We start from the raw sequence: 26,620 nt of genomic DNA, 5'->3' as shown, positions 1-26,620 counted from the left end.
TGTGTGAGATGTTTTCCCTGAGGGCTGTAATGTGGGGAGAAAGGCAGCCTGACGTCATCTGGAGCCCTGCAGCTGCAGCAGGGCTGGCCAGACCCGCTCGCTGCTAAGCCTTCTCTCCCGGTCCTCCCGGCTCCTGCTATACGAACTATTATCTCTCGACAGCATCCTGCCTACCAGGCTCTGTGCTAAGCACTTTATTTTCATTCTGATTTAAACCTATAAAAACCCTCAGAAGTGGCTATATCTTCATTTAATAAGTGAGGAAACAGGCACAAAGAGGTTACTTACTTGGCCAAGATAACATAGCTAGCACGTGATAAACGTGGGACAAATAAAGACTCAAGAAATGGCAAATCTCGTGTTCTAACCACTTCTCTCTTCCCTTCCGCAAGAAGACGCCCCGCTACCAGAGTCCTTCCTCTTTACACCTAGACCGAGTTCCCTTTCTAAATATTCTCTTGCCACGATTCTGGTGCCACTGTGATGTGTAGTGAATAAGGCTATTAACTGTCTTACGTGGCTGTATCTAAGGTATCACTGCCACCTGATGGTAGCATGGCTAAATTCTGGGCAAAAGATGTACACAAACATAAGTTAAATTTACAAATTCAGACTAAGGATCAGAGTCATCTGTATTAATACTTTGGTATGTATATCCAGAAAATGAGTTTTGAGTATGTACCCTCATTTTAAAGAGTCAACTTATTTGACAATACCAACTATTCAAAATTCAGCTAGGTTAAAAAAAAAAAAAACCCTCTGAGCATTCAAAATGGGTGTTTACTAATGCTCTGCAGAGTTAACTGTTCCATCATCTGTGTTCATCTGAATATGTTGTTTAAATTGCTGAACAATATTTGTTGCAATAATTTAATAAGCAGCACTTATTATTAATGCAGTATTATATTTATTATAACTTAATAATTAATCATATATTATAATGTAGTATTTACTATAATAATTTTATACATGTTGACCCAGGTTAGATTCTAATCTTTAGAGCGGAGTCTAAATATGTGATATATTTTCTATATTGCTTTGAAGAAGGCAGGTCCCTCACAAATGTTTCCTGAACGAATGTTCTTTAAGTTCTCACATTATTCTCATAGTAGGATATCTTAACACCCTCTTCTATATGTAGCTGATTTATGCTTACTCTTAGAGACAATTCTAACTGGTTTAAGTTATTTGGTTTCTCAATCCACAGCACATTAAAGCAGGGAAAGGAGAATTATAGAGTATCCACAGTATACAAGGTTTAGAAATGAGAACTTGCTGCTGAAAGAAAAAGACCCCTCCCTTAAAAAAAACCCTAGAGCATTCCCATAAAAAGCAGACAAAAGAAATTAAAAATTAATATAACTTGGGCGGGGGAGGGTATAGCTCAGTGGTAGAGCACATGCTTAATTAGCATGCACAGGGTCCTGGGTTCAATCCCCAGTACCTTCACTAAAAATAAATGAAGAAATAAACATGAGGGCTAAATTAGGTTCTGTACACCCTACTTCAGATGGTAGGGAACCATGAAGCACACTGGAAAGTTTCTATTTAAGAAGATTGAAAACAATTTTAGGAAAAAATTTACCCTTTAAAAAGCACATATTGGATAGTAACAAAATTCACGTTTGGGTGAACTTACTTCCTGAGAATGCTGAGTATGTTTTATGTATATATAAACATAAAAGCTGTAATATATTTTGTGTTAATAATTACATTAATAATGGAAGTCTACCTAAACTGTGCAAAAGAGGAAATAAATAGCAAATTAAATCAATAATATGTTCTTAGAAAGTATTTCTATTTTATTAAGAAAAATATAGTTTAATACATTAAAGTTCATTAATATGGTTGTACTGAAAGATCAAGCAGTTGTAGTGATGAGTGCTTAAAAATGCAAACTTCATGATGTTTTCTGAAATAAATAACACATCACTGTAAAGAAATCTTTAAGTGAAAGGATGGCTATACAAGCTATCTCTCTTTCCCTTTTCTAGAGCCTAAAAAGCATTGACACAGTTGAAAATTTTATGATCTAAAAATCTCAGTAAAAGCTAATAAGAACTCCTGACCCTCTGCCCTTGCTCCTGGAAGGTAGTGGATACACATTAGAATCAAGGGTCCTGTGGATCCACAGGGAAGCTTTAAAGTGCAAATTTCAAAAAGGAGCTCCTTCCAAAGGCAGATACACCTTGACCCCAGGGAGAACAGGCCAGATTTCAGTTCCCACTCTCCCTTGCAGGACGCTCTTATTCAGGGAAATACCTAACCCTTTATCACTTGGAGAACTTTGGGAAGATTACCCCATGCTTGGGCCTCATTCAGTACTGGTAATTTTTAAAGTTTCCCAGGGGATTGTAATGTATAGCTAAGGCTGAAAGCCACGATTTAACTTCTGCTTAGACCATGACAGAGAAATTGGTATTGGATTTACCCTACTGACAACAACTACAAAATGGGACAAAACACATGGAGCAACTGTTTCAAGCACTGAAGAGCATCCACCAGGCGTGCAAAGAAGCAGGGAAGTGTAGCTTACAATCAAGAGATAAACGTAGTTAGCTTTAGAAATAGACTCGAAGATAACGCAGGTGTTAAAATTAGCAGGTAAGTACTTTTCTTTAAAAAAGAATGAATAGACTTAGGTTTTTTGAGAAGTTTTAGGTTTAGAGAAAAATTGTTCAGAAAGTGCAGGGAGTTCCCATACAACCCGAGACCCCAGGTTCCTCCTGCTATTATTTGCATCTTGTATTCTGTGATGCCTCTGCTGTAACTGATGAACCAGCGCTGACCCCTTACTAACTAAAGTCCACCATTTACATTGAGGTTCACCCTTGGTATCGTGCACTGTGTGGCTCTGACAAACGTATAACGACATGTACCCACTGTTAAAACACCACAGAGAACAGTTTCACTTCCCTAGAAACCTCCTATGTTCCACCTATTTGACTCTCCCAATTCCCCTGAGCCCCTAGGAACCACTGATCATTTTCTGTCTCTATAGTTTCTCTTTGTTCAGAATGTCATAGACTTGTAATCATATAGTAGGTAACTCTTAAGATTGCCTTCTTTCACTCAGCAATAATATACTCTCAAGGTTTTGCCATGTCTTTTCATTTCTTTTTATCACTGAATATTCCATTGTATATTTTTACTTAGCAAACATTAGACAGCAGTTATTGTCTGCCAGGCACCGTCTAACTGCTTTACAGCTGTTAGCTAATTTAATCACCAAAACAGTCCGATGAAGAAAGTACCTGATGATTCTTATTTCACAAAAGAAATGTTAAAGTTAGAAAAGTGAAATAACTTGGCCAAAGTCACATAGCTTGTCCATAGTAGAGTGGACATAAACCCACCCGGGAGATGAAGAGCTGATCTCCTTGGCAGACAGTAAGTGGTATCTACATGTTTGCTAAGTAGAAATATATAAATACACTGTCATGGTCCTTCCAAGAATATTAAACTTTACTTCTCCAAGAGCGTAAGAATGTATTCTAGTCAACTACGAAGGGAAAACAGCTATCCCCCTTTCCAATTTTTACCTGAATCCTTTGGTTGATACTGAGAAAATCACTGTAACTTCAATAAAGGGTTAGTAACAAACCTGTCACTAGGAACTTGAATGAAAAGAAATAGGCAGCTACAAGGTGAGAGAGAAGTTAGTCAAAGAAAAAAGAGCACAGCTAATGAGAGCAAAAATGGGCACAACTCTGAATAAAACAAATGAAGGCAAAAAGAAGGCACAGAAACTTGCATAATGAGGATGTTTAATGAAGATTTTTTTTAGAAAACATTTTTAACAACTACTTTTTTCAGAGCAATTTTAGGTTCACACCAAAGTTGAAAGGAAGGTAGAGATCGGTGAAAAAATGTAAAACTTCTCTAATTCTGATCATTGTAGAGTTTAAAATATTATTTTATGAAGCCTTATAAAGTAAAAGATTTTCATTTTACAGTCCAAGGAAAGGTTCACTAATGTGAAGAGTTTAAATGAGCAAGATCCTAGGATACTAAATAACTGAACAGCAGAAATACCGTGTCAGCTTGGATTTCTTTGCTTTAGACTGGAACCAAAAGTATTAACACATATTGAGTAAAGCCATAGGTTTACCACATACTGTTTCCAATAAGATTAATAAGCTCAATATTAGTTTTCTTCTTGCCCAAGGAATTCTGTTTTCTGAAACCCCCATAAGACATCCTTCCTTCATCCAAAAATACATAAAACAGTTAAATCCTCTTTTGATGCTTCAAATTCCTATTTGATAGGATTGCATCAGATATACTTACATTGAAAAGTTACTCACTATTTACCTAAAATTCAAATTTAACTAGGTAGCCTGTATTCTTATTTACTAAATCTGGCAACTCTACCAAAAGGACATTGAAATACAAATAGGGGTTTTTTTTACTGTAAGTATTTCCCAAAAACTGCATAGGATATACTTACACTAAAATTTGTTTACCTGAAATTCAGATTTAATTGGGCATTCTGTATCTTATCTGGCAACATGAGGTATTTGGCAGGACAGAACTAAAGATTTATTCAAGTCACCTCTGAAAGAATGCCAAATCAACTGCTGTTTTGTCCGACTCCACCAGCCCTAACAAAAGCTTGCTCGGGGCAGAATACAGGTCTGCAATGTCAGCACAAAGCACAAAGCCTGGCTTCCCAAGTCTGTAAACCAAACACACTGATCTTAACACTGGGCTTATGATATAATTCCGGACACCAGCTACAATAAACATTAAATACAGCATCTCCGATGTTACAGTAGGAAGCACTAGTAACTAAGATCACTAAAATCGTTGAGGAATAAACTGCTGTGAAAAGGAGTTCTCCATAAGACACTGTTGAAAGACAATTCTCCAAGGGTCTCTTAAATTTATGCAAGTCTTGTGAGCAGAAAAGGGGACTGTCTTTGTTCCAGACTATCTTGAGAACAGCCTGGGAAGACAGAGATAGGGCTCCCTTTGGTGCAAAGGGTAGGTCTGCTTACAGCCTTGGTAGATAAAGATTCCCTCTGGAGCAAACAGCAGGCATGCTTACCATCCATTATAAAATATTTGGGATATCTCAGAAGGAACCCAAATTCAAAAAGACAGCAGCACCCCAATGTTCACAGCAGCACTATTTACAATAGCCAAGTCATGGAAACAGCCTAAATGTCCATCAACAGATGACTGGATAAAGAAGATGTGATACATTATATGATGGAATATTATTCAGCCTTAAAAATGACAACATAACGCCATTTGCAGCAATATGGATGTCCCTGGAGAATGTCATTCTAAGTACAGTAAGCCAGAAAGAGGAAGAAAAATACCATATGATATGACTCATATGTGGAATCTAAAAAGAAAAAGACAAATGAACTTCAATATAAAATGGAAACAGACTTACAGACATAGAACACAAACTTGTGGTTGCCAGTGGGGAGGGAGGTGGGAAGGGACAGACCAGGAGTTCGAAATTGGTAGATACTGACAGGCATATATAGAGTAGATAAACAAGTTTATACTCTATAGCACAGGGAAATATATATAAGATCTTGTGGTAGCTCATGGTGAAAAAGAATGTGAAAATGAATATAGGTATATTCATGTATGACTGAAAAATTGTGCTCTACAATGGAAATTGACACAATATTGTAAACTGACTATAACTCAATAAAATAAAAAAAATTAAAAAGAAGAATTTTATAAGCCTATGATTCAAAAAAAAAAAAAAAAAAACAAGAACAAAAACAAACAAACAAAAAACTAGCCCTAAGTTATAAACAACATGCTTTCTGGAGATTTCAAATACATACTAATTATAAATGACCTAAGGTAACTGCCTCTGGCAAATAATTTGCATACAATTTGTTACTCTGTTTAACCTTCAGTGTGAAAATGTAAATAAGTAGAAAAGTGGAAGTCCACGTTGTCTTTGTTATTTAAAAACCTACAGACACATTTTATTTCCCAGAGATGACAGACAGAGCCTCAGTAAACAAATTTATAATGTTAAGTAAATTGCATTAAAAAGAAATCAGTAGAAAAAAAAATTTGGGATTTCTAAGCACAGAGGTTTCCTCCTATAATGCAATCTACTGGTGTGAACCTGGTCTTTATGTTAGACTGTGAGAATTGGAGCTCAAAGAACCAATGACAATGATATTCTGGTTATTACAATGGCTGTGACTAGTAAAGTCCTTTGTCTTTGATTCAGAATCAGAGTCCTTTGTCTCGGATCTCACATGGTCTGCCAGCATCCATGAATCAATCTACGGTAAGCTAACTTATTAGCTTGTAAGTAGGGTAAAATCTCAGATCCTTTCATAGTTCTTCACATATATAAAATCCATTATAATTTCAATTTAGTTCTGCTTTTTATGTTATCTCAGTTGATAATTCCATTTCCCAGTTTGAAACGACAAAGGCATCTCTCACTTGATATTAAGTACCCTTTACCTTTTTTTTCCCCAGCTATACTAAGAGACAACTAACGTATAACCTTGTGTACCTTTAAGGTGTACAATGTGGTGATTTGCTACACTTACACACTGCAGAATGATTACCATCTTAGCAATAGTTAACACCAATATCACGCCACATAATTATCAGTTCTTGTGGTGAGAAAATTTAAGATCTCCTCTCTTACAAACTTTCAAGTATATATATGGTATTGTTAACTACAAATACCATGCTGTACATTAGATCCCCCCAAATCACCTCTTTTATAGCTTGGAAGTTTGTACTCTTTGACCAACATCTCTCCATTTCACCCTACACTCTGACCTCTGGAAACCGCCATCCTACTCTGTTTCTATGAGTTTGGCTTTTTTAGATTCTGCGTGTAAGTAATACCACACTGTATTGTCCTTCTCTGTCTTATTTCCCTTAACATAAAGCCCTCAGTGTCCCTGCATGTTGTTACAAATGGCAAGATGTCCTTTTAATAGCTGATAAATATTCCTATACACACACACACACACACATACACAATTCATGGGCACTTAAGGTTGTTTTCATGTTTTGGGTATTGTGAATGCTGCTGCAGTACACACGCGAGAGTAAATTATCTCTAAGATTCTGTTTTCATTTCCTTTGGATATAATCCCAGAGGTAGGATTGCTGAGTCATATGGTAGTTCTATTTTTAATTTTTAAAGGAACTTCTATACTGTTTATCATAGTGGCTGCACCAACTTACATTCCTATCCATAGTGCACAAGGGTCCCCTTTTCTCCATATCCTCACCAACACTTGCTACCTCTTGACTTTTTGATGACAGTCGTTGTAACAGATGTGAGATGACAACTCACTGTGGTTTTGATTTGCATTTCCCTGATGATTAGTGATGTTGTACAACCTTTCATGTACCTACTGGCCACTTGTATGTCTTGTCTGTATAAATATTCATTCAGTTCCTCTGCCCATTTTTAATTGGATTTTTTTTTTTTTTTGGTTATTGAGTTGTATGAGTTCTTTATATATTTTAAACATTAATGCCTTATCACCTATATGATCTGTAAATATATTTTTTTTTTCATTTGGTAGTTTGCCTTCTCATTTCATTGATGGTCTTCTTTGCTGTGCAGAAGCTTTTTAGTTGGATGTCATCCCACTGACTTATTTTTGCCTTTGCTTCTGGTGTCAAATCCAAAATATCATCGCCAAGACCAACGTCAAGGAGCATTTCCCCTATGTTTTCCTTTAGAGGTTTTGCAGTTTCGGGTCTTATGTTTAAGTTCTTAATCCATTCTGAGTTAATTTTGTGAGCGGTGTAAGATAGGGTCCAATTTCATTCTTCAGCATGTGGTTATTCAGTTTTCCCAGCACCTCTCACTGAAGAGATTATCCTTTCTCAATGTGTATTTTTGGTTCCCTTGTCAAACACTAGTTGAATATACATGTGAGAACTTACTTCCAGGCTCTTGATTCAGTTCCACTGGTCTATGTGCCTGTTTTTAGGGCAGTACCACACTGTTCTGACTTCTACAGCTTTGTGGTAGAGTCTAAAGTGAGGTGTGATGCTTCCAGCTTTGCTTTTCCTCCTCAGAGTTGCTTTGGCTATTTGGGGTCTTTTGTGGTTCCATACACTTTTTAGGATTGCTTTTTCTATTTCTGTCAAAAATACCATTAGAATTTTGATAGGACTGCACTGAATCTATAAATGACTTTGGGTAGTACAAATATTTTAAAATATCAGTTCTGATTCATGAAAATAGGATATTTTTCCATTTGTTTGTGACTTCTTCAACTTACTTCACAAAGTCTTGTAGTTTTCAGTGTACCGATCTTTCATCTCCCTGGTTAAATTAATTCCTAAGTGTTTTATTGTTTTTGATGCTATTGCGAATGGGATTGTTTTATTTCTTTTTCCCATATATCTTTGATAGTGTACAGAATGCAACTAATTTTTGTATGTTGATTTTGTATCAAACAACTTGACTGAATTCATTGATTAATTACAGCGTTTTTTTTGGTGGAGTCTTTTAGGATTTTTTATATATAAGATCATAAAATCTGGAGCCAGAGATAATTTTACCTCTTTTTTTCTGATTTAGATGTATTTTATTTCTTTTTCCTGTCTAATTGCTAGGATGTCTAGTACTATGTTAAATAGGAGTGGTGAGAGTGAGCACCATGTCTTGGTCTTATTAGAGAAAAAGCTTTCAACCTTTCAATGTTGAGTATGATGTTAGCTGTGGGCCTGTCATATATGGCCTTTATCATGTTGAAATATATATCTTCTATATCCAAATTGTTGAGTTATCATGAAAGAATGCTAAATTTTGTTGAATGCTTTTTGTGCATCTATTGAGATGAGCACATGGTTTTTCTCTTTTATTCTACGAATGTGGTGTATCACATTTATTCATCTGCAGATGTTGAATCATCCTTGCGGGATGAATCCCACATGATCACAGTGTATGATTCTTTTTATCTGCTACTGAATTTGGTTTGCTAATACTTTGTTAGGAACTTTTGCACCCATATTCACCAGGGATATTGGACTGTAGTTTACTTTTCTTATAGTGTCCTTATCTGGCTTTAATATCAGGGTAATACTGGCATCGTAAAATGAGTTTGAAAGTGTTCCCTTTTTTTTCAATTTCTTGGAAGAGTTTGAGAAGGACTGGAGTTAACTCTTCTTGAAGTGTTTGGTAGAATTCACCAATGTAGCCAACTTTTCCTGGACTTTTCTTTGTTGGAAAATTTTTGACTACTGATTCAATCTCCTTATTCATTATTGGTCTGTTCAGAATTTTTGTTTCTTTGTGATTCAGTCTCTGTATGTTGTATGTTTCTAGGAAATTTTTAGAAAACCTAAATTTCCTGGCTTATACCACTTGCTGGTGTATAATTGTTCATAGTAATTTCTTACGTGCTTTTGTATTTCTGTGCTATCAGTTGTAATGTCTTCTCTTTCATTTATTTATTTATTCTGGGGGGTAAAATGTAGGTAGTGAGATTCATTTTATTTTATTTTATTTTGTCAATTTCTGGTGTACATCACAATGCTTCAGTCATACATGTATGTGTATATATATATATATTCATTTTCACATTCTTTTTCACTGTAAGCTACAAGATACTGAATATATTTTCCTGTGCTATACAGTATAAATTTTATATATACCAGCCAGTAATCTGCAAATCTCGAACTTCCAATTTATCCCTACCCATCTGTCCTCTTTCATTTCTAATTTTACTTATTTGTGTGTTCTCTTTTTCCTTAGCCTAGCAAAAGTTTGTCGATTTTAAAAATCTTTTCCAAAAAAATGGTTCTTAGTTTTGTTGATTTTTCTATTGTTTTTCTGTATCCCTTTTCATTTAGTTTCACTCTGATCTTTGTTATTCCCTTCCCTCATCTAACTTTGAGCTTCACAATCTTTCTAGTTCCTTGAGGTGAAAGATTATTTATTTAAGATTTCTGACCCATTGGTTGTTCAGGACTGTTGTTTAATTTCCACATATTCGTGAATTCTCCAGGTTTCCACATATTAACTGATTTCTACTTTCATCCATTACGGTCAGAAAAGATACTTGGTATGACTATCATCTTCTTAAATTTGCTAAGACTTGTTTTTTGACCCATCATGTGAACGATGCTGGAGAATATTCTGTGTGCACCTGAGAAAAAAACATGTATTCTGCTGCGTTGGATGGAATGTTTTGTATGTTTGTTAGGTCCGTCTGGTCTAAAGTATGGGTCAACTCTATAATGTTTTCTTGTTGATTTTCTACATGGATGATCTATCCACTGTTGAAAGTGGAGTACTGAAGTTCCCTACTACTACTGCATTGTTTTCTATTTCTCCCTTCAGATCTGTTAGTATTTGCTTAATATACTTATTGGTTAGATACATATTAACATTGTTAGGTCTCCTTGATGAACTGACCCTTTATCATTATCTAATGATCTTCTTTGTCTCCTGTTACCATTCTGGCTTAAAATATATTTTGTGTGATATAAGTATAGCTTTCCCTGTTCTCTTCTGGTTTCTAGTTGCACGAATATCTTTTTCCATCGCTTCACTTTGAGTCCATGTGTGTTCTTAAAACTGAAGTAGTAAGTCTCTTGTAGGCAGCATATACTTGGTTCTTCTTTTTTTAAAAAAAACCCATCCAGTCACTCTATGACTTTTAATTGGAGAATTCAATCCATTTACATTTAGAATGTTTACTGGTAACATAAGGATTTACTAATGCAATCTCAGTAATCGCTTTCTGAATGTTTTGTAGTCTACTTGTTCCTTTCTGCTTCTCTTGCTGACTTCCTTTGTGAACTGATGGTTTTTCTGTAGTGACATGCTGATTCCCTTCTCTACATCTTTTGTGAATCTACAATAGATTTTGGCTTTGTGATTACCATAACGTTTACATCATACACCTTGTAGATGCAACAGTTCAGTTTATAATGATGATAACTTTGATTTCATTAAAAAATCCACTCTTCCTTTTAATGTTTTTGATGTCATGATACGTTTTATACTGTATAGCCATTAAAAAGGTATTACAGCTGTAGTTATTTTTAATATTCTTATCCTGTAACCTTTACACTTGGGTTAAGTGGTTAACATATCACCATTTTACTGTATTTGAGTCCTCTGAATTTGACTACTCATCTTTACTGGTATGTTGTACATTTTCATACTTTTTCATATCCTAATTAGCACCCTTTCATTTCAGCTAGAGAATTCTTTTCCACATCTCTTGTAAGGCAGGTCCAGTGGTGATGAATTACCTCAGCTTTTGTTTGTCAAGAGAAAGTCTATTTCTCCTTTATTTCTGAAGGATAACTTTGCCAGACAGAATGTTTTTAGTTGGCAGTTTTTTCTTTCAGCACTTTGAATTTACTATCCCACTCTCATGGGGTCTATAAGGTAAAAAACCTCTCATAGTCTTATGGCGGAGGCGGGGTTGCTTTCAGGTTACAATCTTCTTTTCCCTTGCTGCTTTTTAGATTTCTTGTTTTCGATTTTTGACATTTTATTATAATGTGTCTTAGAGAGAATCTCCTTATGTTTAGTTGGTTTGGTGACCTATGAGCTTTATGTACTTGGATATTCAAGTCTCATCCTAGATTTGATAAGTTCTCAGTAATTATTTCTTTAAATAAGCTGTTGCCCCTTTCCCTTCTTCTCCTTCTAGAACACCAATAATTCACAAATTGTTTCTTTTGATGGTATTCTATAGACCAGATAGGATTTCTCCACTCTTTTTCATTTCTTTTGTTTTCCTCTGACTGGATAATTTTAAAGTTCTTGTTTTTTATTACACATTCTTTCCTCTGCTTGGCCCATCCAGTGCTGAATGCTCCTGTTGTATTTATTATTTCATTCACTGAACTACTCAGCCCCAGAATTTCTGTTTAGTTCTTTTTATGATCTCTATATCTTTGCTACACGTTTTCTCATTTTGTTTGTGTACAGCTTTCTTGATTTTATTTTATTGTCTTCCTGTGATTTCTTGTAGCTCACTGAGTTTCCCTAAAATAGCTATTTTGAATTCTTTATGGGGTAAATCATAGATCTCCATGTTTTGGGGTTTGATTCCTGGAAGATGATGTCACGTTTCCTTGATTTTTTATGATCCCTGGAGTTGTGTATTACTATCTTCACATTTGAAGTAGCAATCAACTCCTCCAGCATTTACTGTCTCTGGAACAGAAATACCTTCCTTCATCCCTGCCAGAGATTCTGAGGCTTTCTGTGACCGTCTATGGACACATCTGCTCCACATTTCTTGTTCCCTGTGGTGGCAGAATGCTCAAGCTTATATTTCCTTCTCTCCATCCTGCACTACACCAAGCTGAGTGTTGACTGTCTATCTTTTGTTTCTCAAAGGTGGTATTATAGCTCAAGTTGTGGTCACTCTCTGGCCTGCAGACAGAGGTCTGCCAAAGCTTGCTCTTGCTGCTGCCTTCAGGAGTACACACAGGGAGCTGGCTGCAGTCAGGGGTTGTGTGGGTAACGCAGGTGGGATGCTGGAGGTGCCCATGGGCAGACTTCTTATAGAGCCCTCAAAGCAGTGAGCAGGATCCATGTCCCTGTGTTGTCTTCCGAGAATCCCATCTGCTGCTTTCCCAGTGACTTCACACCCTGCAGCCACAGAGTCCTGATTTAGCACTCTGTGTGGGGTAGGAGAGAGACGAGTCTCTTGGCAGCATCCTGCACAGTTGGGAAGCTGGGTGCTCACTCATCTACTCTCCCTTTCCCTGGAGAAGAAATCACAGGCCAAGCAAGGTTCTCCTGGGTAAGCTGTGTCACCTTGGGGGAGGAGTGATGTGAGTAAAGACAAATTGTTCTCCTTGCTGGAACTCCAACATGTCCAAACTTGTACTTTTCATTCCAATGGAGTGCTGGAATTTCATTTCTCTTCTGGAAACCTGGACTTTCACAAAAGCTATCTCTACTGGGGGTGACTGCTGAAGTCAGTGTTCTCCAGAGACTCCAGGACTGTAGTCAGCTAAAGGGCCACCACAGGGTCCACAGCCAGGACTGAGGTCCGTCTGCTGATCACCCAGTGCACAGGGAGGGAAGACCCCTCTTGCGTCCCTTGGTGGATGATGCTGGATTCCACGGTTCCCACAAAGTCACATCCATCATGGATGGATGCCAAAGTTTTGTTGTTGTAGGCGGGACAAAAGTGAGGGACATCACACGCTGATATCACTCTCACTTTACCTTTTTAATTAGTATGGGGTGCTGGGAACCATTCACATGCAATAGTTTCTATGCTTTAATGTGAACGCGCATGGCACGTGACTATAGAATTCAACAATTCTGGATGACTTAGTTTTCCGAAAATCTGAAAATCTGCCCCTTCTGAATCTTACTATTGAATAATATGTTTGAACCAATACTGAACTAACTCACTAAACTGTTCAAATATAGATTTACATTTCCTCTTTTTATTCCAGCTCTTTGTATCACTATTAGCTTTCACCCAACAAGGAGAGATTCTCTATCGTAAGTCCACTTCTGTGACTTAGTTTAACAGTGCTGCTTCTGAATGCATTATGAGATAGCCCATAGACTTTATTACAGCCACGTCTGTCCCTGTACAAACAATGAGTGACCCTTGGACTACTTGGTTACTGTAGGCTTATCAGTGTATTCTCAGAATACTGATACACTTTATGAGCAAAGTTCCTATTGAATGGCATAAATGTAAGTCAAAGGACATAACACACCAGCATTTCTACAGTTTTTGTGACACAAGGCAGGACAGGGCAGGGAAAGGCTTATTACCCTGATTAAGTAACATTAGGGCACTTCTTCATTGTGTCTTAATTAACCCTCCTTGATTCCTTTAGGAGTTAAATAGGCCCTATCTTGGTATCTGGAATGGGGTGAGAAGAGGGAGCTCTAGGTCAAATTTCACAGTTTATCTTTGGCATTTTAGTTTTCCATAAACCGGATTCTTGTCTTGGCCTCCCTTCTTTGTCCCCTTTTCTTTCTTTTTTCAAGGTTGTGCTCCCCAGCTGTTCTCTGACTGCTGGCGTTTACCTCCTAGCTCCTGTTCCACCCAGGACAACCCCCTCCCCATAAAGTGTTGTGCTACAAAGTTGGCTCTGATCTGAGATCACCCACTTCTCTACTGTGAGAAGCAGCGCATCAAGTGCTAAGAACAGACCACTGAGCCTTCCCACACGGGCTGGAATCCCACCTCTGCCACTTACTTACTACCTGGTAACAACAAGTAAGAACAAATTCATAGTAATAATGGGAGACTTAAATACATCTTTCTTCATAGTTGACAGCAGTAACAGCCATAAACTCATTAAAAATATGAAGACTTTGAACAAAATGATTTATAAACTTAACCTAGCAGACGATTCAGAACACTTAACCCAGTATACTGAAGAATATACATTCCCGCTGTACGTGAAGGTCTGAAAGAATATTACAAGTTTTTAAGTCACAGAGACTTGCTTCCTAATCACAGTGAAGATAAGCTGGAAATCAAAAACAAGAAGACAACTAGGAAATCTGTATATCTGGAGATAGATAAATACTCCCGGACATGAAGGCTCTTTAGTTAGTAAGAGACAGAGATGAGCTCAGGTTGGCTCAGGCTGTGTGGGAGTTCATAAGGATGCACAGCTAAGTAAGGACGTCCGGGGAACTGATCCTGCACCCAGACATCCAGTTCTTGTGAAACTGAAGTGGCTCACTGCCATTCAGGAATTAACAAATAGACTAATATCCTAAGATCACTCCTGCAGCTGCTGTTCCCTTTTCTGGTCCTTCCTCCACTGCTGTGTTTCTCTCCACCTTAGACTCTCTCTGCTATGCTTCCGACCCTTATTAGTTCTACCCCTCCCTTATGAAAACTGGTTTACTCATGACTTCCACTGTCTCACAGATTGTGCCTGTGTCCCTGTCTCTCTGGTTTCTGACAGTGCGCACCAACTGTGTCTCTTCCTGTGTATCCTATGTTAAAATGCTCAAGAGAGACGACCTGAATACTGCAGTCAGTAATTTTTCTAACAGAAAGTGCCCTAAGTCAGCAGAATTTATAAGCAGCAGGCCACCTCAGAAATGACTAGTCTTCCTCATGTCCCTGCTATAGATGACTGCCTTGGGGCTAGGTGTCAATCTCCATAATCTAGGACTACAGGGTTACTTGATAACAAAACATGGCAATTTATGAACAAGAATTGCCTCTGGTCCTTTATGTCTGAGAAAGACTGATTATGGGCAGACACTCAATTTCTTGGACTTCCAAGCAAGAAAAGAATGAAAATAGCTAAATTTGAGACAACATGTCCAATGCATACTTGATAATAGTTTTGTTTACATGTGTTACATTAATTCAAAGATGTTTTATGCAATAGATGTTAGGTTCCCAAACACACTGTTATGGCAGCTGAGGGATTTCCCACTGGAGGGTGGTATACGCCTGCCACACTGGTTCCCCTGGTATCCTGTCACTGACTAGTACATTGGTCCTGTTTACATACAGAAAATGAAGGAACAGATGTATTTGTTATTTTATATGCTAATGGAGAAAAGAAACTCTTCTAAATAGCCCCAAAGAATAAATTGCTCACAAAAATTAGAAAACACAGAGAACTGAAAGACAAAAAAAAAAAAAAAAACACACAATATATCAAGACTTGTGGAATGCAGCTAAAGCAATACTTATAGACTTACATGCGTATAACAGAAAAGAAGAAATGCTACAATTAATAAGCTAAGCATCTATTTATATCAGTTTTAAAAAGACAGTAAAATAAACCTATAGAAAGTAAGAGGAATACCTGAAGTCAAAAGCAAAACTAATGAAACAGAAAACGAAACACACAAGAGAGAAAATTAACATTAAAAGTCTGTTCTTTGAAAAATCTAATAAAATGACAAACATCTGGTGGGACCGATCAAGGAAAAAAGAATGAAAGCACAAATAACTACTATCAGGAATGAAACAGAAGAAAACACTACAGATATTGCTGATATTAAAAAGGTAATTAAAGGACGCTATAAATTATTTGAGACCAATAAATCCATAAATTTAGACAAATACACTAGAAAAATATAATCTACCAAAACTGATTGAAAAAGAAATACAATGTAGTATTCCCACTAATACTGTATCATCTGAATCTAATCTTAAAGAAACATAATACAAACCCAAATTGAAGAATGGTCTACGAAACTACTGGGAATACTGTACAAAAAAAGTCAAAGTCATAGAAAGCCAAGAAAATGCAAGGACCTGTTCAAGATGAAATGAGTCTAAAGGGTTTAAAAGGATATGATAACTGAATGCAATTTGTGACTCTTAAGTTTGATCCTGGGAAAGGTTGTTACATAGGATATTATTAAGACAACTGACAAGACTTAAAAATAAATCATGTGTTAGATATTAGTACTGGATCAATATAAAATTTCCTAAAGTTGTTCACTGTACTATGGTTAAGAGAGTATCTTTTTTTCTTAGTCAATATACCTTGAAGTATTTAAGAATAAAGGAGCATGATGTCTATAACTATCAAATGGTCTAGAAAAAAGGTATGTATGTACATATTTATATACGTACCCATCTACGAAAAGAAGGCACAATGATGCAAATGTGCCAAAACAGAAACTTGTGATTCTGACAAAGAGTATATGGGAGTATGCTGTACTGTTCCTGTAATTCTTTTGTAAGTTCTCTATTATATTTTAGAAGCTTTATGATTTTGCCTCTCACGTTTGTCTTCAATCCACCTGGAACTGAATTTTATATAATATTTTTTCCACATGGATACCTAATTGTCCCGACATCATTTATTGAAAATCTCACCTTTTCCTTGTTGCTCTGCATATATTATACCCAAATATGGGTATGTCTATGCCTGGCTTTTCTCTTCTGTTTCATCTACACTAAAGTTAAGACCTCTAGATCATCAAAAGACAGCATGAAGATAGCTAAAAAAAAAAAAAATGAAATGAGAGAAGATTTATTTATAAAATATGTAACAAAGGACCAGTACTTAGAATACACAGAAAACTATTACAAATCAAGAAGAAAAAGCAAAGTAATCCTATAGAAAATTGGGCAAGCAATTTGAACAGGCACTTCACAAAGAGGAAACCTACATGACCAATAAACATACAAAACAGTGTTCAACTATACCAGTTATAGTCAGCAGAAAAATGCAAACTAAAACCACAATCATGTATCATTTTATATCCATCTTGGCAAAATTTTAAAAGTCTGCCAATATCAAGAGTTGGGGAATATGTAGAGTAATAAGAACTCTCATACAATGCTAGTGGGAGTAAAAATTGGCACCACTTTGGAAAACAGAAAAGCATTAGGTAGTAGAATTGAAGTTACTCATATCCTATGACAAGACAATTTCCTTCACAGGTAAACACTTCACAGAATCTGGTACACCAAAAAAAAAAAAAAAAAGTTTAAGACATAGCAACTTGGTTTGCAGTAGCTACAAGCCAGAAATAATCCAAATTTCTACCAACAGGGGAACGGATAAACAAACTGTAGGTATATTCAAATGGAAATACATCACAGAAATGAAAATGAGCATTCTACAACTACCAACAAAAACATGGATTAATCTCACAAACAAAGTCTTGACTGAAAGAAGCAATATACAAAAGCATATGCACTGTATGATTTCATTTATACATAGGCTGAATAACTGAACAGGCTGAAACAACTTCTATTATTTAGTGCACGTACATAGGTGGTAAAAACTAAAAGAGAAATAAGGAACTTTTCACAAAAGACAGGATGGCGATTCCTTCTAAATGTCACTGAGGGAATAGAAATTGGAAAAAATACACAGAATACTTCTGTGGTGTTGACAATTTTCTATTTATTTGGGTGATAACTAAAAGAGAATGTGCTTTTAATTATTTGTTAACGTGTATGTTTTATGCTCTTCTCTGATTCTGATTATACATTATGTTTTATAATTATGGAAAGAAAAGCAAAAAAACAGGGAAAAAGAAAATAAATATTTTTGTGGAAATACTTAGTAGGTAAGGAAAATTAGCGTGCGTACAGGGTACATAAGGAGGTTAAGACTGGAAAGATAGTCAAAGATTTAATATCCCAAAGCCTCTTGATGTGCTGTATAATAAAACTGCACAAAAATAGCTGCATAATGTCCATACTAGGCCTATAACGGACATGCATATCTAGATTACACCCCCAACCCTGCCAGGTTCATAATAAACGTCTTAAATGAGGTGAGGGAAGGGGAGAGGAAGTGAGGGGGTGTGAAGTTTGAGAGAGATATTCTGTCTTAGTCTGGGATGCCTCTTTAGTTCTGATTTCTGTTCCTGATGAGACCTGGTTATAATTCCTGCTCTTGGGTTCCAAGGGCTATCTGGCATCATGTATTTTCCTATTTTATTTACATGTAGATGGTTTTTCTTACTAGTGGGGATATTAACTGAGATAGGACATGTCCTCAACTGTACTGTTCTATTATTAACCTTAGGAATCAAACAATAATACAATGATAAATGTCTCTTTTCTGATTTATGAACATATTAGGTAAATATCAGGCTTTTTATTCATAAGAAATTTCTAGAGATAAATGATAATCCTCATTAAAATACTCCGGCATCACATTTTTTCAACTTACCCTCAACGTGTGGTGCTCTTGTGCTAGTAATAGCCTTAGTTCTTCATGTAGTGTTATAACTTCCAGAAACTGTCCCCACAAAGCCATTAGAAGTGAGCAAAGTTGAGCAAGATTCATATTTATAAGTTCTGCCAGTTCATCAGGATTTTCTATTTTCTGAAATGACAAGGAAAAAAAACTTCACTGCTCTCTGAGAATTACCGTAAAATATCTAAATATATTATGGAGACTTAATACAAAGGCAAATTTTTAGTTTAAAAAAATGTGTGTGTGTGTGCCTGCATATATGTGCAGAGAGAGACCAACTGACCAACGGCTTTTTTTCTGATAGTTACTATAGCAATTTTTGCCAAATTAACCAATATTTCAGTATCTGAGGTATCTTGTCACTGAAACAATACCAAATACAGTAAAAAATTGCAAATCAGGATTCTGTAAAACATGATCAACTTCAAACACTGAAACACTGGGACTTTTAAACACAATGCATAAATCATGATGAAAGTTACAACATTTTTGAAAGATAAAGAAGTCTTAAAATACGATTTTTTCCTCAATCAGCTAAGTACTTAAAAGATGTCTAACAACTCAGAAAGGACTGAGACACTTTCTAAAGTACTGTTTTCCCCTCACATCTATGTTCCCATGAGACAAGAGGGAAGGGGGCAGGGCATAACCATGAAAGGAAACAGCAATTGAAGATAGGACAAAAACTGGTTAAAACCTGACTAGGTCCAAGATGGCGGGAGATTCAAATCCCAGTAGACCCTGGAGGCTCAGGACAGCAGATTTGACTTCCAGTGGACCTTAAGCTTCATTACATGCTCATTGCAATGTATTAGCATGGTAGCTGGCACTCCCACAGGCGCCATGACAGTTCCGAGGATGGCCATAAAAGGTCAAATACTGGGTGGTGGCCCAACTCTGGGAAATCCCTTTCCCCAAAAATAGTTGGAATAGTCCTCCCACTTGTTAGCAAATGAAATTACCGAGCCCATAAACACTAACCAACTGCGTACCCTGAGGCCTCTCGCCTCTTGAGATGGCCTGCATTTTGCTATGAAGTGAGTATCTCCTAATCCTCTCCCTTTCTTGCCTTCTGAAATGTCTACAGACTGCATATCTCCCTGAATCGATCTACTTTCACTTTACTATGGCTTGCTCTTGAATTCTTTCCTGCACAAAGCCAAGGAAGCCAAGGACTTTCCTAAGACGTGGGGCACGACCATCCTCTTGCACCCCATTTTCCTGCAACACTTAGATTCGATTTTACTTGCAGGAATCCTTTCACAGAGTTGTCAAACACTTCTTTCCTTCTCCTTAATAACAATTCATTCACCCAGTATTTATTGAGCACATTTTAAATGCTAGGGCCTACATTTCTACAGATACCAAGATTAATATGAGAAGCTCACAGTCTAGTGAGGAAAGAAAAGTGGGTAAACAACTATAATATACTATTATGAGTGTTCTAATACTGGAATTAAATTATCCCATTTATTTAAATATTCACTTAAACTGATGATAAAAGTTAAGAATACTGAATAAAAAAAAGTACTGAATGAAATGCAGACTCTTCTACAAGGCATTTGGTTGTCTTGACTTCATAAAATAAGAACTTGTGAACAAAGAGTAATGAAAGACTGTAAGTCAGAAAGATGTTTCTCCTTGGACAAGCATTTCTGTCATGAGGAAAGGCTTTTCTTTAATCTACTGAGGCAGCAGTCAGTTCTCAGGCAGATAATAATCTTACCGCAAAAATCTGTCTTCAGTTATTAGCAACACTAGGAAATCTTCCCTAGTGTTATTCCCTTCTGTGATTCTGGTTACCAGTACACAGTAGTCACTCAATAAATATTTACTGGATGAATAAATGAATGAATAAATAAGGAATGCCAGGTCTTAGATAAGGAAAAAACTCCCAGAATATAAGGACAAACTCAGAAAACATTGACAAATTCCAGAATTCTGGAAAGGAAGCTAATAGAGTCAACAAATGATAAACATTGATCTATCAACATATAAAAAAATCTACATATGCGTTTAGTCCCAGGTAATGGTTTATAAATGTTATTAGAAAGGAAGCTAGCAAGTTTTTTATGTCTCTTAAGAACACACAGAAGATTAAGATGTACTCTAAAATAAGCTGAAACCTGCCATATTGTTCCAAAAATGGTTTTAATGGAGTTAGGAAAAGAAGACAAGAGTAACTGACAGTAATTAAATAGCATTGTGTAAGGCAAGAAACACTGCATCTAGTATCATCTACACACAAGTAGAAACAATTCTCCTGGCCTTACTGCAGGCTAAATAAAGTACACAACTCTTTTTCCCTACCCCCCCCCACCCCCCAGAGCAAGGCTGCCTAGATACTTTGTAATTACTAACTTTATTTCTCAGGGATCATGGCACCAAGGTTCTGAGAGAGGACGCTGGTATTTTCACTATTGGAAAAGCATCCCCTCAAGTATAAACTCCTTTGGTTTACATAAATCTTTACAATGAGCCTCAAAATATAAATAAGAAACAATTCTTTTTATGTTAAACAGGAGATTACAAATATGTCTAGTACGATCTTTTATATGTACAAATGTAGGAATAATAAGACCTTACATTTGTATTAATATTTTGTCAAATAACATTCATTATCTTGCCTTACATGGATATATTGTTTTCATAGCATTCACTGATTGTGTCTGATTACAGAATGATGCTTATTTTAATAGACTTCGAAAAAAGGGGAAAGCAAAAAAGAAGAAAAATAGAGTTCATTTTAGTGCACAGTCTTCAATTTTTTTCAGTTGTGTATGTAGAGGAAAAAGCTAGAATTACATGTGGTTTTATGCTATTTTCACTGAATACAGTATGAGCATTTTCCTACATCACCAAACATTTGTTGAAAGCATCGTGTTTAAGGCTGTACAACTTTTTTTAGATTATGAGTGTCCCATTAATTTAACCATTCTCCTATTATTGGCTATTTATTTAGGTTTACATTTTTACAATATTACAAATTATACTATATAAGAACCTCTGATTGTTTATTTGGCATAAATTGAGAAGGAATACTCTTTTTGGCTTTGGATACATACTGCGAAACTAATCTCTGAAAAAGATCTGTGAGGTCTGAGAATCTGTATCTCACCACATCTCAACAAGCATTACATTGCTATTAAAAACACAGCCATACTGATGGGTTAAAATAGTTTCAGAATTTTTACATTTTATGATAATTAGTGAGATTAAATGTTTTTCATATATTTATTAGCCTTTTTTGTAATTGGGGATCTAACCTATACTAGTAGGGGGAGTTACAGGTTTTCATACTGATTTATAAGACCTCTTTAAATATTATTCCATCTTTTGTCTATTCTATCTGCTGTAAAAATTTACCCTAGTTTGTTGATGTTAAATTTTATGATGCCCATTTACATACTGAAATTTAAATAAATACCTACACATTTATTAGTAACATATGAATACATATGTATTATTTTTTAATTTAGTATATATACAGATATAAAGCATAAAAATTTTCCTTTTTAGCCCCATCCTTCATGCCATTCTTTTCTGTATTAATAGTTTGAAATATATATATCCTTTAAAATTTTTTATGTGTAATCTAATTATATAAACATGATCAAATACACACATAGCTTTTTTTAACATATAAAAATCGTATGTGTATTTTTCTCCAATTTATCTTTATCAGTTAACATACCCTAAAGAGCATTTCAGCATGAAAATATTACCTTCCATTTCAGATCAAAACTTATTTCTTGAATCCATGTCAGTGCACAGATATTTACCTAATCCTTTTAAATGTCTACATGGGAGTTTATAATCCTTTATATTCATGTTTGTGCAAACGTATTAGCACTTTCGTAGAATTGATTTCTAAATAAAAACTGTTATGTGGGAGAGCATGTGTATTTAATAAATGTTTTTAGAATAGATTAATATGAATTGAACTAAAAAAAAGAATCAGTTTTTACTCTCACAACCACATATGCAGATACCAGTTCCCCTATGTTCTTATCAACAATGCAGATTAGCAGTCACTCTCATTTTTTGCAAATTTCATGGTCAAATGCAGATTTCCCTGGTTTTCAGTAAGAATTAGTGTCATTTCAGTGGCTACCTGGTTCTGCTAAGAACTGCCTTTTGTGCACTGCCTCTATGCATATCCCTTCTCCACGAGGGGCGTTTGAAATTGAAACATAGGAGCTCTTTATATATTGTGAGTATTAATCACTTGCCACTTCCAAATATTGGAGATATTTTCGTCCAGTCTATTGTCTGCTTGCTTTCAACTTTATTTATATTTTTAAAGAAGTTTTGAATCATCAATACCTTATTTTGCCTTTTACTATTACTCTAAAGAGGTTATTTCATATCCTAAGAGTAGACTGTTTATACATAAATGTATACGTAAATTTTTCTTCCTAGTTGTTGTGGACATTTAACTCTTTAAGTCCACTTAGAATTTGCTTCTATAGCATAGTATTTTACCACACCATTTATGTAACCCAGTGTTTGTGATATTTTATATATTCAGTTCTTAAACATATTTAGTGACTATTTCAGTGCTATTTAGTGCCATTGATTTGTCTTTCCATTCTTTTAGAGAAGTCCTACTCTATTTCTATTACTGTAGCTTTATGTATATTTTAGCATCCGCCTGGGCAAGTCCCTCTATATTATTATTTTTCAAAAGTTCTTCTTAGTCATCCTTACCTTTCTTCAAGTGATCTTTAAAATAAGTTTAATTTTTAAGTTTCCATGGGATTTGAATATGGACACATTAGTAGTATTAACTTGAGAAAAACTGGGTATCTTTCAGTAATCATTTAACCTTTCCATCTGGAAGTATCATGTTTATTCCTCCAAATTTTCTTTAATACGTCAGTTAAACATTGCATATTCTTTTCATATTAACAGCAAACATTCAGATTATTTCTAAGTATATAGAGTTCTTCTGGGCAGCTACTATAACGGCATTAGTGATTTTTCAAAGAAAACAATTATTTGAAGCATGGGGAAAGAGCTTCCAGGATTATACAAAATTGTCTATCCTGCATATATATACTTTTACAAAGAGAAGGTAAATACTTTTTCGAAAGGTTCAAGTCCTCATTTAAATTTACATAAAGACATATATTCCAAAGCCAAATACATGTATTTTTGTTTGATTCAGGTCTCTGATTGCTTCCGTTAACGGAGCTAAACAAGAGTGAAATACACAGTGATCTTAAAATAGTCAAAACATTTAGTTCCACAAGGGAAAAAAGAGGGAAAATAAAAATCGATTCAATTTGATTAAAAGAATGAACTAGTGGAAAAACAGTGTAAGACACAAATTGGTCTCTTGAAATAAAACAAATTTTCATTTCTAAACAGTATCATTTTACAAAAATATGTAAGTTTAAGTGATGCTTTAAAAAATCTGTCCAGAAATTCTTTGAGTGAACTAATAGAAGAAAAAGCACATTTTGATCAGTTAATTGTCTTTGTTATTTCATTTATATGCAGAATATTATACATTTTAAAGCTAATTTAACTTCATGTTAAAGGCAAATGTTATTTGATCAACTAGCTGTGGTTCTACCTAGATCAACAATTTTATGTTTGCATTTTAAAAAGGATAAATAGTTAAGTTTTCTCCAACAAAATATTTAGGAAAAGGAAACAATCCACCCAAATAACTTGGTAATGTGAATTTTAAAAATCCAAGTACCTTAACTTCTTCACATAATTCAGTAAGTCGAGCTTCTACATCCATTTCCTCTGAAAGGAGCAAAGAATAATTAGAGGAAGTCTTTCAATGTTAGATCTGAAAGCTATTTTTGAAATTATATAAATAAATTGAATTACCTTTAAACCAGAAGGTTGCAAAATATCTGGATTTTATAAATGAATTAAATTTCAGTGTAAAAGATTTTCATAAGCACATTAATCACGCAAGTAGTGTGGTAACTATTAAATTCTACGTTCTGATTGCAGGAACACCTCAAAAACACTGTGGCTCAGTTCCAGACCACTACAACAGAGTGAATATTGCAATAAAGGGAGTCACATGAATTTTTTGGTTTCCTAGTGCATATAAAAGTTGCTTACACTATATTATAGTCTATCAAAGGTGCAACAGCATTATGTCTAAAAAACCAATGTACATACCTTAATTAAAAATATTGCTAAAACTGCTAACACCTGAGCCTTAGTGAGTTGTAATCTTTTTGCAATAGTAACATAGAAGATCACAGATCACCATAACAAATAAAATAATGAAAAAGTTTGAAATATTCCAAGAATTACCAAAATGTGACACAGAGACACAAACTGAGCAAATGCTGTTGGAAAAATGGTTGCCAACAGACTTGCTTGGTGTAAGGCTGCCATAAATTTTCAACCTGTGAAAAACGCAGTATACGTGAAGCACAATAAAATGAGGTCTGCCTGTGTTAAATAGTGCTTCAGTTCTCATAAGACGCTAACATTGTCAAGGAAATACTGACTATAGACCTAAAGCAACTTGCACAACTGCATCATGGGAAAGATAAAACATACAGCTCGGTATTACTGCATTTCACATATTATAAATTCCAGTCATCTTATTGTCTTGTATTACACATGTTCAAGCTCTACTTTTCACGAAAGCTATTCCTAAAAAGTTCAAGCCAGAATAATTTTTATAATCAAAACATATTTAAAACATACCTGGAATATAAGCTATTTAATGAAAATAAATGACAAAATCCTTTTCAACAAAAAGTAAGTTTATATTTTAGTTTAATAAATTCAATTTTCTGTGAGAGTCTAAAACTCAGGCAATTTTTTTCCCATATAATCCTAACTTATTTAATGTATGCTACAATCATTTATAAAGGCAGGGGTCTGGATTAATTTACAATTAAAATGGTAATATTCACAAGGGAATACAGAAACTAACAGAATAGAAAGATTTCTTAATTATTTTTTGCAGGGAAGGAATTTCACTAAAGCCTAAAATATCATGTTTAGACATATTTAATTTTTATTTAGAAATCAAATTAAAATGAGTTCTCCTAAAAGAATTCTAGCAGCATAGTTGTGATTACACCAAGTTCCGTATCTTGTTGCTGTAAGGGAGTTTAAATGATCATTTCCACAGAAAAGCAAGCATGCATTCAATGATATCCCCAAATTCATTCATCAGCTCACTATCACACAAGGTATACTGGATGTTTAAGAATGATAAACAATTAAATTTGGTAAAATAACCAGTTACAATGTGGCAAACACAATCAAGCTATGATGTGAACAATAAATATGCTATTGGTAACTAAAAACCAGTAACACACATAGGTTTTGTAATTTGCAAAATATATAAATAAAATTATATTTAGATGTTACTCTATGTACCAAGAAATAAATCAAATTGGTCAGCCCACTGATAGCTAAAGAAATCTGCTGAGATTTCACAAATCATTTCACTGTCAGGTAAATCAGTGGCTTCTAATATTAAGTTTTCCAAAATTAAAAAAGAGAATGTCTGTGGCAGACTCAACATTAAAAAAAAAATGTGGCAGACTCAACGTAAAAAAAAGCCTATGTTCCATATGCTAACATCCGCTTTCACATTACTCATGACATTTTCCTGTGGCAGAAGAAAATCAGCAAAATTGGTCTTGGCAGGTTACATATCTTACCTATGAATTAAAAAAAAAAAACTTTTTACAGTTTTGAGTTTTGGTACACTTTTCTCATCTTTACACACCAAGAGCCTAAATGCGGAAACTGGTACCTTTGCATTAAGGCTAGAGAGAGCTACTTTAATACAAACATCTTAAGGAATGCTTCAATGTAAAACTTAACTTCAAAATTTCTGAGCTGAAATGATTTCAAAATCATTTAGGATTTTTAACTAAGTTTACAATCCTATATTAATTTTCTTTTAAAAATGCCTATATAACTTTTTGTTATCTTACTGTCTTGTATTACACATTTTATAAAAATCTATTAATATTATTATTTTCTT

The 26,620-nt window shown here is 35.1% G+C and overlaps 1 protein-coding gene and 1 non-coding gene across 6 annotated transcripts in view; one reads left to right on the top strand and one right to left on the bottom strand.

Annotated features, from left to right (window-relative positions):
- FAM135A (family with sequence similarity 135 member A) overlaps positions 1 to 26,620 on the bottom strand; it is a 119,349-nt gene that overhangs the window by 27,950 nt on the left and 64,779 nt on the right. For all 5 annotated transcript variants that reach the window (XM_074368751.1, XM_074368754.1, XM_074368752.1 and 2 more), the window contains exons 11-12: positions 24,341 to 24,390; positions 18,604 to 18,759 (exon numbers count right to left, since the gene is read on the bottom strand). In XM_074368751.1, the coding sequence (XP_074224852.1) occupies positions 18,604 to 18,759; positions 24,341 to 24,390 (206 nt within the window). The remainder of the gene's footprint in view (positions 1 to 18,603; positions 18,760 to 24,340; positions 24,391 to 26,620) is intronic.
- TRNAI-AAU (transfer RNA isoleucine (anticodon AAU)) lies at positions 1,374 to 1,449 on the top strand. The gene has a single exon. It is a non-coding gene; the product is annotated as a tRNA-Ile (tRNA).

This window comes from Camelus bactrianus, chromosome 8 (assembly GCF_048773025.1).
Source record: "Camelus bactrianus isolate YW-2024 breed Bactrian camel chromosome 8, ASM4877302v1, whole genome shotgun sequence".
Lineage (NCBI taxonomy): Eukaryota > Metazoa > Chordata > Mammalia > Artiodactyla > Camelidae > Camelus > Camelus bactrianus.
Note: the sequence above shows the minus strand (reverse complement) of the source record. Positions and strands in the feature narration are given on the sequence as shown.